We start from the raw sequence: 14,538 nt of genomic DNA, 5'->3' as shown, positions 1-14,538 counted from the left end.
TTGACACCTCTGTTACCTCGAGCAATAATTCTGTGTCCGTATGTGTCAGAGAGTCTTGGCCAATACAAATAGAACAGAGTGGAAATGAGGGTTTTAAAAGAATTCCAAGCAGCAAGGGGAGGGGAGCTGTGTGTCATTGAGTGAAAGTTTAATGTTGTTGGCGTGAATATGTTAGCTTTATTTCGCATGCATACTTTTGAGACGAAACAATAACAGCCAATTGGCTTTCTCTAAAAGTTATATTTGCTCCCGTTTCTTTCTGCTGATACGATCCGTGACTCAAAAACTTGATACTATCCGAATTGTCGGTTTTGTGTTCCATTGCAACCCTACCATCTATAGTGTGTTTTCTCAATGAGGACCCCGTCAAGTATACAAGTATACAAGTAAATACATGTATGTTTGAGGTAGACAGGGAGAGAAATAAGCTAATTCCTTTTTACACTTGAAGGTCAAATATCCAACATTACACACAAACACAATGACAACAACTGTAAACCAATTACCCTGTGACTCTAATTTAGTCTCTCTCTCTCTCTCTCGTCTATCCCTCTGTCTTCTCTCTCTCTCTCTTTTCTCATTTTCTTTAAGAAAATTGTTTCTTTCTTGTACTACATTTGTCCAGGTCTGTCTTGTTATCTCTGCCAAACACATTGACTCTCTCTCCCTCTCTCACCCTCTCCCCTCTCTCTCTCTCTCTCGCTCTCTCTTTCTCACACTCTCACACAATGTTGAACAGGGTGAAAGCCATGTTCTTGGCGGTTCAGATCAGTCCTCCCCTGTACTGCTGTTCTTAACGGGCAAAATGTTACAAGTCTTCCTTTACCGCAAGGTGAATCCAAGTGAGAGCTGCTCCAGCTCAACATGCCGCTTCATAGCTGGCCTAGTCCTGCTACCAGTTGACGATCAGTAGCTATGTCCAAAAACTGTCCCACGTTCCTCCTCTCAGACACAGAAGTTTAACACAATAACATGAACAACTGAAAAATATAATGCAATACAGTGCAACTTCAACAACAGCCTCAGACATTAGCAGAGTCGAATCATCAGCTCTTTCAAACAGCCGCAGAAAAATATTAAAAGCTTCTCAAAAGCATGATTCATTGCAGGGAAATTGATTTGGATTGCAATAGACTCTTGTCTTTGTCTTCCCCCACTGCAGTTGAAATATTGAACAGTGTGTACTGCCTCTAATTAAAATGTAGACGTATATTAATAACAGACTATTCCAATATTAAATGATGTCGCTGAGTCTTCAAGCCTTGGTTACTCAGGCAGTGTGTTCCAGAGCTTTGAGTCCTTTACTGCAAAACCCTGATCTTCCTTTATCTCGAACCAGAGTTTCATAGCAATCAGAGGAACTTTGCCTGAGAAACTGAAGCTTGCAGTCTCAGAAACATCTTCAGTAGCATGTTTACATGTTGGTCCAAGCAATCCTAAATATATGCTCCATGCGTACGGTACAGGGCAGACTCTTGCACACTAAGGCTGGAAACAAAACTATAAAAATGCATTTGACTGCACCATAGTTGCAAAGAGCTGTCTAGTTCTTGACTGTCTTCTGTGGGACAAAACGTCCGCGAATTGTAGGAAAGTTAAATGGTATTGCCAAATTGGATGAACTGTGCACTTAAACACGTTATCTGATGTATTAGCACTAGCTTTGATTGGTTTGTTTGTTTGGTTAATACTGTTATTTGGCTGGTTGTTTGCACGAAGAATGCTGGTTTGTGTCTTTAAGGTCATCGCTGGCTGCATGACAGTGAGACAAAAAAAAAACAGATCAAATATGTGTCTATATTAGTACAAAGTGACATTAGTTCAGAAGACGTTTTTCAGAAGATTTGTTTGACTTTGTTCCAGGAATGAGCTGCAGGTCAACGACGGTGTTCTTGCATCAGCGAAAGGGGAAATGGTTTTGCAACGGAAAGCTTTTAGTTTTTTCCGTATTTGAATCACTCTAGATCACTTCAGTATGTTACTCTAGTGTCACTCTCCAGACCTTTTTCAATTTTTAAGAACATCAAAAAATAATTGCTGTCAGTCTGCCATTGTTTCTTAGTGTTCTCACCATCAGGTCAGGTCAGGTCTACCTCAGAGAGAAAGAAAAACTTATTTTCATGCAAACTTCTGGGGATTTGGAGCAGAAGCTATCTTATAGTTTGTAAAGCTCAGCCGTCAGAGCTGTATGTGAATATATCGGAGCCTCGGTGCTATAACATCAGCGTTATTAGCTATGGGAATATTGACTGTGTGCCCACAATGATTCAGTCTATCACAGTATTACCACCTTGTGTTGTAAGCACAGATCGTGGAAGTGACTCTAATCCCAAAGCTGCTGCTGCTGTCTCGTCTCTTCTATTTATTATCATGAAGTGTTTCTGCCTGCCGGCTCCTCTGCGGTGGGACGACCTTCCCTTGCTGAGGGAGGAGTCACTTCTTGTCTTCCAGGCTGAATACTCAACTTTTTATGATGTACTTCACCTCATCGTCTCCCTGCTGAGCCAATGCCGCTATCAGCTCATCCTCACTGCTCTCCAATAACCCCACAAATTACGTTCCCATAAAAAACGAGAATGCATTTTTAATTACGTTTTTGAGGTAAAACGCATTTCGTCATGGATTGCACTTTTTTCTTGTTGTATCACAAATAAGTCTCATACCGTAATCGGGGAGAAAATGTGTTTCTTTCAAAACATAATTGACAGTGCAGTAAGTTGTATGGAAATGTAGTTTGTTGGAGTTTTAAAGATGTTTTTTTTTTGTCTTTTGGCCTTTATTGAATAGAGCTGAAATAAGACATGAAATGGTGAGAGAGAGAGGAGATCAGTATCGAACCTTCAGTAAGAAATTCTCTACCAGGCGAGCTACTGATGAGTCACATGGGAATGTCATTTTGTAGGAGACAGTGTTGAAGCCAAACTGATACATGTGAAAGTTAGGGGGTAGTTAAAACAGCACTTTGTTGTCCTTTTATTCTGACCATAGTAGTTTCTCTTTTTGTCATTAGTCATGACATATGAGGTCCATTTGCAGTCTCAACCAATAATACTCATAATCCGTTATTCCATGTTGATAAAGGAGAAGATAAACAACACATGAGGTTTATTGATGTGCAAGACATTCTCTACCTCTCAGGAAATTTAAAAACATATCCCGAAGGTTTAATTACAAAAGGTTATTGTTTTACTGCAGTAGTCTATATTTAATTCTGTGTTATGTATTACTATCATGGGGGACATGTTTTTTCTTCCACCTCTGTCATTGGTTTTCAACATTTTTCCAATGCCATTTGACATTATCAAGGAAGTAGGCATCCACTTGCTGCATGCAGCTGAGGATTATTTATGAGAGTGATATAAGATCGAGATATAAGACTTTTTAGAAACGACAACAAGGCAAATGTTTTTCGACAAAGTGAGTCAAAGCCGCATTTCTCTGGAGCCAAAAAAGTGAAGATAACACTGCGGTGTGATATTGTAGCACAGTGCATGGTAACTGACATGAATCCCAACTAACTGCTTTAAATAATTCCAAACGCAATGTGCAATTCAATGCAGCACAAATCAGAATTGTTGATCTTGTGATGTCGAACTCAGGGAGCCCACTTCAATCTGCAGACCTTTAAAATATTAAACAAGGCTTCAGCAGTGTGCCGTATGTAGTAAGCAGTACGTAAAGAAGAGAAAAATACATAGTTGGATAAATTAAACATGGGCATTCTAAAAAATGACGACAGAGCGATGCAACTATACAACAGGGAGCCATCAGAAAACACAAAAGTGCAGGATGACTGTGTTTACAGCGGCAGATGTTTTCCTAAGAACGCAAGCAACACATGTTCTCTTTTAAGTTTCAAGTTCTTTATAATCAGATGCACGACTGTCACAGTTAAGCAATCGTTCACCCAGTCTCATATCTAATGCGTCAAATACCTCGTTTTGTCACAGCCCTCGCTGTCTGACAATGATGCACAAGGCAAGGAGGGTTAAAAAAGATGTCACGAAAATAAAACAAAACTTAATTTTAAGTATAGCTATGTTACATAAAGTAAAGTTCTTAACTTCCGTTAGTTTGAATGTTTAACTTCCTAATTGCTATATAGGAACTTTTGATATGAATGGCAGAATTTCACGCTGAATGTTATGCTTTAGTGTGAGTTGATAAAATCTTTTCTAAATTCCTTATCCTAGATTCCCAAATGTTTTTATGTTTTTTTTGTTTTTTTTTTTAAATTGCAAGCAATCATGACCAAATGTTAAACTGTAACTTTTGAAATAAAATCTGACAGTACAAATGAATTAATGTTTTAATCAGAACATGCCATGGTAACTTTGTCATTGTGTTCAAGTGTGTTGAAGAAGAAATTTGTGATAGTTCTAACAGCGCCTGCAGCATTTGTATAATCTGTATAATCACAGTCCCTTACGGTGTTAGCTCTAATTGCTAATCCTACAGAGACGGAATCACAGACGGAGGCTGCCTATGTGAGGCTCTGCAGTGGGGGGGGGTGCAATTGTAGTTTAATTATAAACCCAGGAAGTAAAGCTCATTTGAGTGTTAAGCTTGGCTCATGAGGCTGATGTTTCTCTTCTCGGAGCAGGACTCAAAAGGTAGAAATGTTATTGGATGCGAGCTTATCCGAATGGTAATCACACACACACACACACACACACACACACACACACACACACACACACACACACACACACACACACACACACACACACACACACACACACACACACACACAAACACACACACACACAAACAGGAATAAGTGGGGACCATAACTATGTGTAGTGTGATTTTGGTTGACTTCATTAATCTGTGTTAGAAAAGGCACGGGGTCAACTTTGACTGGGTGTTGGAGATTTGCTCAAAGGCAACTCAGCGGCAAGGACACGGAGGCCTAATTGGTTTTGCCCAGACTTAGGGCATCAGGTCAGATCACTGATCTCAGGCCGACCAGCAGTGTGAACTGTACACAAAGTGGAAAAAGGTACATTTTCCCACAGAACTGAAGAACCTGAAACACGATATGGAGTGTGCCGTTGGAATAATTGCAGAATATTGCAGTTTAATTGCGATCACTGAAAGAACTGATACAATTTTAAAAAGCTATTATAAATCTAGTAATTACATTTGCATTTAAATTATACAATAAAAGATACGTAGTAAAAACTGAATCAATTAATCAATTTGGCAGTTAACAATTTTATTTCCTTCATCTTTAAATTAATAATAAAAGGAATCATTAAAAATCGCTTTTAAATTGTATTAGTGGTTTTAAATTACCTGCCTCTGTCTGTCCATAATAACATATCCCTCATTTAATTCAAGTTATCTTTTAAATGTATTTTTAAACAAGTAGATTTCCTGTGAAGATGGAAGTCTTGAAGGTAATTATGGATAAAGAATATGACTATCATACGAAGCTTGTTTCAGTTTAAAAGCTGAAATTTACATAACCACCACAAAGTAGGCACTCTGATTCATTTATAGGGCTTACAAGCTTTATCCTGTTTCATGCTAATGTATGCATGTATCATCCAACCATGAAGCCCAGAAGGAAGAAGCTTTTAAAACTAATTTGCTTATAGAGCACGAGATCATTGGGCTTTAACATTTTGGTACACAGGAAGTCTTCCACTGTTTCAATCAAAGGCCCTGTGTAAAGCTCGCAAACCTCTTCATACAGTGGCTTATATTCTGTTTGTACCGCCTCTTATGCTAATGCACAGGCCTGCACAAACAGCAGAATGGTGGGATTTCCACAACGAATACATTGAGTCATTTAAAACTGTTAAGTGTTATTAGAGTTTTGTGATCAGTCATAGCTTCAGATGGAACTGCAGCAGAAACCTTATTATTATCTCCGTCAGAGTGTTTGTAAGTCAGCGTGAGCACCCTGCAATACTGCAAAACAATGCATGAACAGCTCATCAAGCCAAAATTTGAAATGTATATGCATTTAACACCAAGTCTTTTCCTTCTCTTTGCAAATGCCTGTTTACTGCGCACACACACACACACACACACACACACACACACACATACAGACACACACACACATACACACACACACACACACACACACACACACACACACACACACACACACACACACACACACACACACACACACACACACACACACACACACACACACACACACACACACACACACACACACACACACACACACACACACACACACACACACACACACACACACACACACACACACACACACACACACACACACACACACACACACACACACACACACACACACACACACACACACACACACACACACACACACACACACACACACACACACACACACATACACACACACACACACACACACACACATACACACACACACACACACACACACACACACACACACACACACACACACACACACACACACACACACACACACACACACACACACACACACACACACACACACACACACACACACACACACACACACACACACACACACACACACACACACACACACACACACACACACACACACACACAGCAATTGGAATTATTCACACAAGCCTTGACTCAATCAATCCCTCTTGCTCACTCACTCCCAACACACACACGTTTGGATTTGCTGGATCGACACTATTCCTTTCCTCTGAAACAAACGCACACACGCGGTCCCTCGGGGGCCAAGCTCAATTTGATTCATTAGAGTTTGACCAATCAGGCTGAGGATGGATCTGTCACTGGGAAGGTCAGGGAGGAAGGAAAGGTTATGTAACCTGACTCTTTAACCTTTTAACTTTTTCTAGAGATTCAGGTCTGAACGCAAAACTGTCTTCTCTCCTCTAGCACACACACACACACACACACACACACACACACACACACACACACACACACACACACACACACACACACACACACTGTTGGATATTTCTAATGAGGGCAAGAGAGAGAGAGAGAGAAGAGCAGCAAGGCAATGAAGTATTGCTCTGTTCACACTATACGAGCAACACAGTGACAGTCTGTGATTCATCTTCAATGGAAGCAAAGGACATAAATCTACAAGATGACACCTGAAACTTCACGTGTTACAAATTACTTTTAACTTTTTTCAGCACTCGAATGACGCATTGAAGCGCCAACGAGTGTGTTTATTTAATTTTTTTAATTTGTATTTCTTTAACCAGGATAATGTCCTTTAAAGAATGTCCTGGCCGAGACGCAATGTTAAAGTATCACATAAAAACACAGATAACAGACAAAAAAAAATGAATAATACGTAAAACATTAGAAACATTCACATAAGAGACAACAGACTTAAAATAAGCATGTTGCATCAATCAAAGAATTTCCATTCATTGTCAGGACAAGAACATTTTCTCAAATCCTTAAAATCTTGCATGCTCATAAAATAATAATAAAATTGTTTAAAATGTTTCTGCAGCTTACACCAAGATGATAAGATGACGCGTGGTTGTGTAACGAGGGCATCTGAAGTTTCTCAAACGAACTACAATGACGTGTTCGGAGATCCAAATCAATCATATGGCTGAAATAATGGCTGTCCACATACTTTTGGCCGTGTAGTATAGCAAGACAGACACAGTAGGACACTGATTGTGTGGCTTTTATTGTGAATTTGTTCCATTTGTTTTATTGCTGTTATTCGAATGTAGACTTCAACTGTGGTGTTGCACACACACTTCACACTGTGGTGTTGCACACACACACACACACACACACACACACACACACACACACACACACACACACACACACACACAGATACTTATTTTCTAACTACATGAAACACTTCGGTATCTTGATATTCTGGGGTTTTCTTTTTGGATGCTTTTCAAACGGCATATTTGATTTGCTTTTGTTTTGGAGTATACGCTGTGGTTGTAGCGCTCAGTTTTTTCCCCTTTCTTTTCCTTCAGCAGCGGGGAGATGTGCTGTGACGTTTATGTAACTGCTTCTGTATGAGTTCAACTTCATGTCAGAATCAGAGTTGCTCAGTGAGACGGGAAACAGACTTTAGTAGGAACAGTGATTCTCTAGTGACTCGGTGAAACTGTGTTGCTCTTAAAGCTGCTTTGAGTACTGCTGGAGGAGTTTGCTTTCAGCTTAAAAGCACATTTTTCAGTGTCGTGATTCAGTTTCACTTAACATAAAATCCCTGCGGAGTTTCTGACCTCTTGTGGCGCCATGGAGCTGTTTTGGCGGGCCACCCTTTCAGTTTGTCCCCGTGCACGCGCACAAGGACGCACGTGCACACATGGAACTGCAGCAGTCCTGCCAATGGTTTCACAGGATTCCATTGATCAACAGGTGGCAGTAACACACCAAGTTATGCTGCAAGTGAAATGCATTCAACCCAATGCGTTGGTGAGTAACACTGGATGTGAACATAGCTTTATTATACTTTAAACTCCTTTTAAGCTGACATCCAAGTCCTGTCTGCAGTGTCCCTAAGGTCAATTTAAGTCCAAAGTCTTTTACTAAAACAAGTCTTTCGGGTAGTTTAATGGTGATGTGACCCTTTTTTTCCTTCCAAAGCTGTGAAACAGTGAATTTTACAACAAAGTTCCTCCTGCACATAGTCTTCTTTTCACCCTTATCTATTTTTTATTGCGTCAGATGTGTTCAAATCAAAGCAGCCTCAAGTGAAATCTCTCAAGTAAGTGAAGTCTCAGAGCAGTCAGGTCCAAGTCATGTTTCCAGTCCTCATCCAGATGCCACATGTCTTCATCCTCCAGAGGATCATATCGGGAGTCAGGAGTGACAAAGACCAGGAAGAATGGGGAACCAGACATGCACAAAGTTACAGTGTGAAGAATTTGATTTGCATCTAGGGGTGTGGTTTAGGATTGCAATACCCCTCCGATCCATCCCCGGAAACGCCAATCCCCATGCTAAGAGGCCATCCATACCATAATAACTACTACTACTTTTGGGTTAATTGGAATCAGATGTTGGCTGGCAGTGTTTGTTTTGTCCATTCTGGGCCACTGTAGTTAGTAATAGGTGAATATACACCAATGAAAACAACGTTTTGAGATGTTATGTTCCAGTGCTGCTTACAGACCCTTCTGTAATGCTACAGAAATACAGTACAAACCAAAGCTACATCTCCAATACTGACTTCTGCTTTCTGTCTCTCGAAATCCCTCTGCTTAGTAACAACTCCCGTCAGACTTCACTCCCACTACTGTAGACCTACTGTACCATCGGTAGTTTAGATGACTCATTCACGCATTAGGCTTCAGATTTAAACCCGGCTTACACACAAGTGGGAGAGTCAAGTAGAAAACGCTTTTGTCAGTATGCATACTCCTTCTGATTGTCATGTGAGCTGCCAGTGTTTACCAAACTACAGGTCGCTTCTTCTCAAGGGGTCCAAAGAGAAAGAGGTCACGACGGGGTTTACCCTAAATTACATGGGTGCTTTTTCAAAATATTCCTTCATCCCTCAAATCTTTAGGGCAGTGGTTCTCAATCTTTTTTCAGTGATGTACCCCCTGTGAAATACTTTTTTAGCCAAGTACCCCCTAACCAGCGCAAAGCATTTTTGGTTGAAAAAAAGATGTAATACACAGCGCTCTGCCATCAGTGTCTGATTTATTAAACTGTCAACACTGACGATTGCATTGTTGCATTGAATTCAGTTGATGAACTTACACTTATATTTTATTGAATATTTATTAAATAACAATTTTTAAAGGATTTTTGAATGGATGCTAATTTTAAATATATTTTTAAAAAATCTCACGTACCCCCTGGAGTGCCTTCACGTACCCCCAGGGGTACACGTACCCCCATTTGAGAACCACTGCTCTAGGGTATATTAAAATCCTATTCTATAAAAACACAGGGTTTAACATATCCCTGGTATGCTGCATTTAAAAATAAATACATACAGTTTATTCTCACCTCACCCACTTTGTTATCAGTTGATTGAATGGAAGTTATCTGGGCTTATCCAACTTTACCTCATTGGAAGATGTTTAAATGAAAAACACTTCAAGGACATTCCATATGTCAGGATAATGCATTTTAGTCTTTTGATGTGACATTACACCTCGTAGTTTCCATGAAACGGACGCAGTTTGGTAAAGGCAACAAACCACTTGAACAGTTTTAGGAATAAAATCATGGGACTTATAATAAGTATGTGAACTTAGTAATACATAAACTTCAAAATAACTCTAACTTTGGGACAGGATCATCGGTCTCCTGGTTCAAGTCCTTAGTTTTTTTTAATCTATCTATGACGCTGATGATGCCAATTTAATGGGCAGATATAATTTGTAGCGGGTGCCTCTTCATGTAAAAGTCACTGTGGGATCTCGAGTAGATACGCTTCACTTTAAGGGGTCACAAGCCAAAAGGTTGGGGACCAATGATGTTGGCTCATATCAATTAACATTAATTCACCCACTGGATTTTAATGAGTCCCAAACTGTGACTTAAGGGTATAAAAGTAATTAACTGAGTAATATAACTATTGTCACCATAATTTAATTCATTTTTAAGTGATATTAGTTTAACTGTATTCTTTTTGTACGACCACGTGAACCCTTTCAGAGGCTCAAATGTTCTTCAACGGCCTCAATCTCTACTCTGGTTTTTTTTTTAAAATGTAATATTCTGTCATCTCTCTCAGCCCTCCACATATTTTAGAAACCCACGCATGTCTCCTGATCTCTTCTCCTCTCTCATCCCTCTTGCTCCTGTCCAATCTTTCATCGCCTCTTGTCTCATTCCTTAATTTTCCTTTCCTCCCCTCCTCTTTTCTCCCCCCCATCTTACCTTCTCCCTCTGTCTTCTCAGCTTGTGGTCCATTAGTCAGGTGGATGGAGGGAATTGGCACGCAGCGAGGAAGCAGACGAAAACTACATTTGCTTTTCAAATCCTGCGCTACGATCGATTGAGCTCGTCCCGTGCGATGCGTCAGCAGTGTTTTTTGATCAGAGCGAACATGTCGGTTGTTGTTCTTCCTTACCGCCCTGCTTTAATGCAAAGAGATATTTGCATTTGACTGGTGCTTCCCTTTCAATTGAAGTGCTTCCATCGGTAACGAGCTAAGTGGTTGGAGTGGCACAGGTTGTGTATAGTAAAAGCATTGTGAATAATCCCTATTTGAGGGAACACTGTTTCACCGAGGTTTGAATAAATAAATGATACTTCAGTTATTAGTATATTGCTTTAAAAGTATTTCGCTTCAGTGCTCATAATTGCTAAGTTAAAGAATTCATCGTCTGCTCTTGCTAATGAATCTTTTAAAAAATGTTCCAGATGTGTACTAGTGATTATATTTGTACATGTTAAAAATGAAATCTGCTGGCAACTGCTTGACTGGGTATAATAAGTGAGACTTGTGCCCTGGTGCCTTCATGTGCTGGTGGAAAAATCTGTTTCTTTCATTGCTTCTATGCCCATACTGAAAGATTTACAAAGTTCTGTTGCAGCAGATTTGGTAAGACAGTTCTACATAACAGACCCTCAAAGTGAAACTTACGTTGTCTGAAAATTGTAAAAGAAACTCACCAAGGCTGCCTCACAAGAAGGCCACACACCCACACAACAACTTTGCTCTTATTTCATATCATATTTTTGCAAAAGCATGTATTGTATGTATGCACCAAGGTCTTGTCTTCTGTGTGAAAAATGAATGAACAGTCTGTCTTTCAGTAAAGAAAATCATCTACTGTAAACCTCCAACTAAGTCTTTCTTGTATTGACGGTCATTTACTGACTTACTGGCTTTCCCAGCAGGTTTGGTGATTTTTGTTCAGTTATGAGTCTCAAATGTCTCAGTGTTTTGCATCTGTGCTAACACAAGGTGTCTCTTCTCTTATATTCTCCTCAGATCCCCATCTCTCTGAGTCTCTCCCTCCCGTTCCATACATTTGTCGGCCGTGTCCTTCGCCCGTCTCTCCAGCATGTCGCTGAAGGTCCAGACCAGTAACGTGACCAACAAGACGGATCCAAAGTCGATCAACTCCCGGGTGTTCATCGGCAACCTGAACACGGCGGTGGTGAAGAAGTCGGACGTGGAGAGCATCTTCTCCAAGTATGGCCGGGTCTTGGGCTGCTCCGTGCACAAGGGCTACGCCTTCATCCAGTACGCCAGCGAGAGGCACGCCAGGGGGGCCGTGATCGGGGAGAACGGCCGGGTGTTGGCCGGACAGACGCTGGGTGAGTCCACATTACATTACATTACATTACATTACAGTCATTTAGCAGACGCTTTTATCCAAAGCGACTTACAATCAGTAGTATATTACATATCATTCACCCATTCACACACTGATGACAGGCTACCATGCAAGGTGCCACCATCAGACTCTAACTAACATTCATGCAACATCCAGTCCACACCGATGGCAAGCCTTCAGGAGCAACTTGACACATGACACACTGTGAATTATCAGGCTGTTGGTACTCCACCTACGAAAAGCCAGGAAGTACAGGTCTATCGTGAAGGAAGTCAGGTGATTACAGTATAAAGAGCGACAGTGGGGCGGCTGTGGCACATGAGGTAGAGCGCTTGACCCACAACCGCAAGGTCGGTGGTTCAAACCCCTCTACAGGCAACAATCGAGGTGTCCTTGAGCGAGACACCTAACCCCAAAATTGCTCCCCGGGATGGGTCAAATGCAGAGAAACGAATTTCCCCATTGTGGGACTAATAAAGGCTTAATTATAAAGTCGACATGAGGAGCAGTTTTGGGGTCGATGGACGAGTCAAACAAACACAGGACTTTCACCCAGGTAACCCTTGATCTTGTCCCATGTGAAACCAAGTCGAAATTGATTTATTTTAGCTTACTTTTGTTATGTTACCTGGGTAATTCCACCTACATATTAAATGTTTTAAATTTAGGAGATAAGTGGAGGCCTCTGATATTGAAGGCAAACTAATAACACACTCATCCTCGCCGTCATACTAAGCAGCCTTTCAAGAACCGACAAAGTATTTCAGCATCAGTACTGAATGTAAGTTGACGTGAATCAAGTATAGATCTTTCTAAGATGAGCATCATTAGTGGGACTCATGAGAAAAAGACAATATTGATGATGGCTGGTTGTTAAAAGGCCTGAGTTGGTAGACAGATTAATGTCTTCAGAGCATTCAGTCCTGGAACAATCAGAATTAAGTTCGGTGAACTTGCTGCGACGGCATAAACTTTGACGACCCCTCGAACGTCATTACATCCCTTTCCCTCTCGAGTGTTTATGTATGCGATCTCTCAGCCACCTTTGCTCTGTGTTACTGTGCAATAAGATATCAGAGGGGAAATCAGAGGTGAGCGGGAGTGAGCCTTTACTCTGCTGGTGTGTCTTCCTCCGTCTGCCTGCTTCCCTCAACGGAGCAGAAAGTGACGAGCTGTCGGCGAGCTGGTGTGAAGATCTCGACTGGTTTATGTGCGTTCACTGCAGAGCACGTTTCTCTTAATAGTCTCTCTCAGGGCAGTGTGTTCATGTGGGGGAGGAATGGGAATGTGCCTCAACAGCGCGTTCTCACTAGCAACTTGCTAAGTGAGATATGTTTTACTTGCCCGATAGCCAAACTTACTTGTCCGGAATGAAAAAAATGTAGGCCTATGAAAAAATGAACAGGGAATTGAACAATTGGAAGAAAAAGAAAAGAAACTCGTTATTTGTCACTTATGAATGGAGGTGAACAATACCACTGGTTGATTGGAAAACACACACACACACACACACACACACACACACACACACACATCCCCTTATATTTTATAGAAACCCACCCAAACTGCATCCCTGACCGATAATACTGTAGACACCATGAAAGACCTGCTATGACTCAGTGTGACATTATAGTGTGTGGGGGGATGAACATACTCAAACAGACCAAGATGACCTCACCTTTGACCGCCTCGTGGATGTGAAAAAAACAACCTCTAAGAAGCATTGGCAAAACATTTCCCCACAAAGAGAAACAATAAATATGTTTTACATTGAAGACACAACACATTTTATGGTTTCTGATTCCTATGCTTTGTAGATGTGGAAAATATTTGTGTTGATAATGTTGTTCTTTAACTTTATTATTGTTTATTGCATAAACCACACGATTCAAATATTTCTGAGGGGTCTTGGTAGTTTTAAGGAGGTATGAGGTCATCATTTTCTCTCTTCTATGTGTTTTATATTGCTGTGAAAACAACCTCCTTCAAACAACTGTATTTGTTTAAGTTTCACGGCATAAACTTAATTTTACAAGATTACATTTGAACACATCATTACAACAATCTAAATTACCTTTGCCCCAAGATCATTTTTACCGTTTGGAGCTTGAATGCACCACAATGTAACTTAGTGATCACTCTGAGCAGTGTGCATGGGAATGAATTACAATATCATATGCCTACATCTCTGATAAAGTTAGTTGTTCCAAATTTTGCTATGTTTGCAGACTGTGCTTCCAACACCTCACATTAACTAGCTCTTCTCTTGCCAATTTAGGCAAGGAGTAAAAGTTGTTAG

General features: G+C 40.6%; 1 protein-coding gene across 1 annotated transcript in view; it reads left to right on the top strand.

The window, feature by feature from the left end:
* The first annotated feature begins 11,948 nt into the window (after nucleotides 1-11,948).
* The window catches only part of raly (RALY heterogeneous nuclear ribonucleoprotein), a 51,138-nt gene continuing 48,548 nt past the window's right edge, over nucleotides 11,949-14,538 (top strand). The window contains exon 1 of the mRNA XM_054617483.1: nucleotides 11,949-12,219. Within this exon, the coding sequence (XP_054473458.1) occupies nucleotides 11,964-12,219 (256 nt within the window). The 5' untranslated portion in view covers nucleotides 11,949-11,963. The remainder of the gene's footprint in view (nucleotides 12,220-14,538) is intronic.

Source organism: Anoplopoma fimbria, chromosome 17 (genome assembly GCF_027596085.1).
Source record: "Anoplopoma fimbria isolate UVic2021 breed Golden Eagle Sablefish chromosome 17, Afim_UVic_2022, whole genome shotgun sequence".
In the NCBI taxonomy this organism is placed as follows: Eukaryota; Metazoa; Chordata; class Actinopteri; order Perciformes; family Anoplopomatidae; genus Anoplopoma; species Anoplopoma fimbria.
Note: the sequence above shows the minus strand (reverse complement) of the source record. Positions and strands in the feature narration are given on the sequence as shown.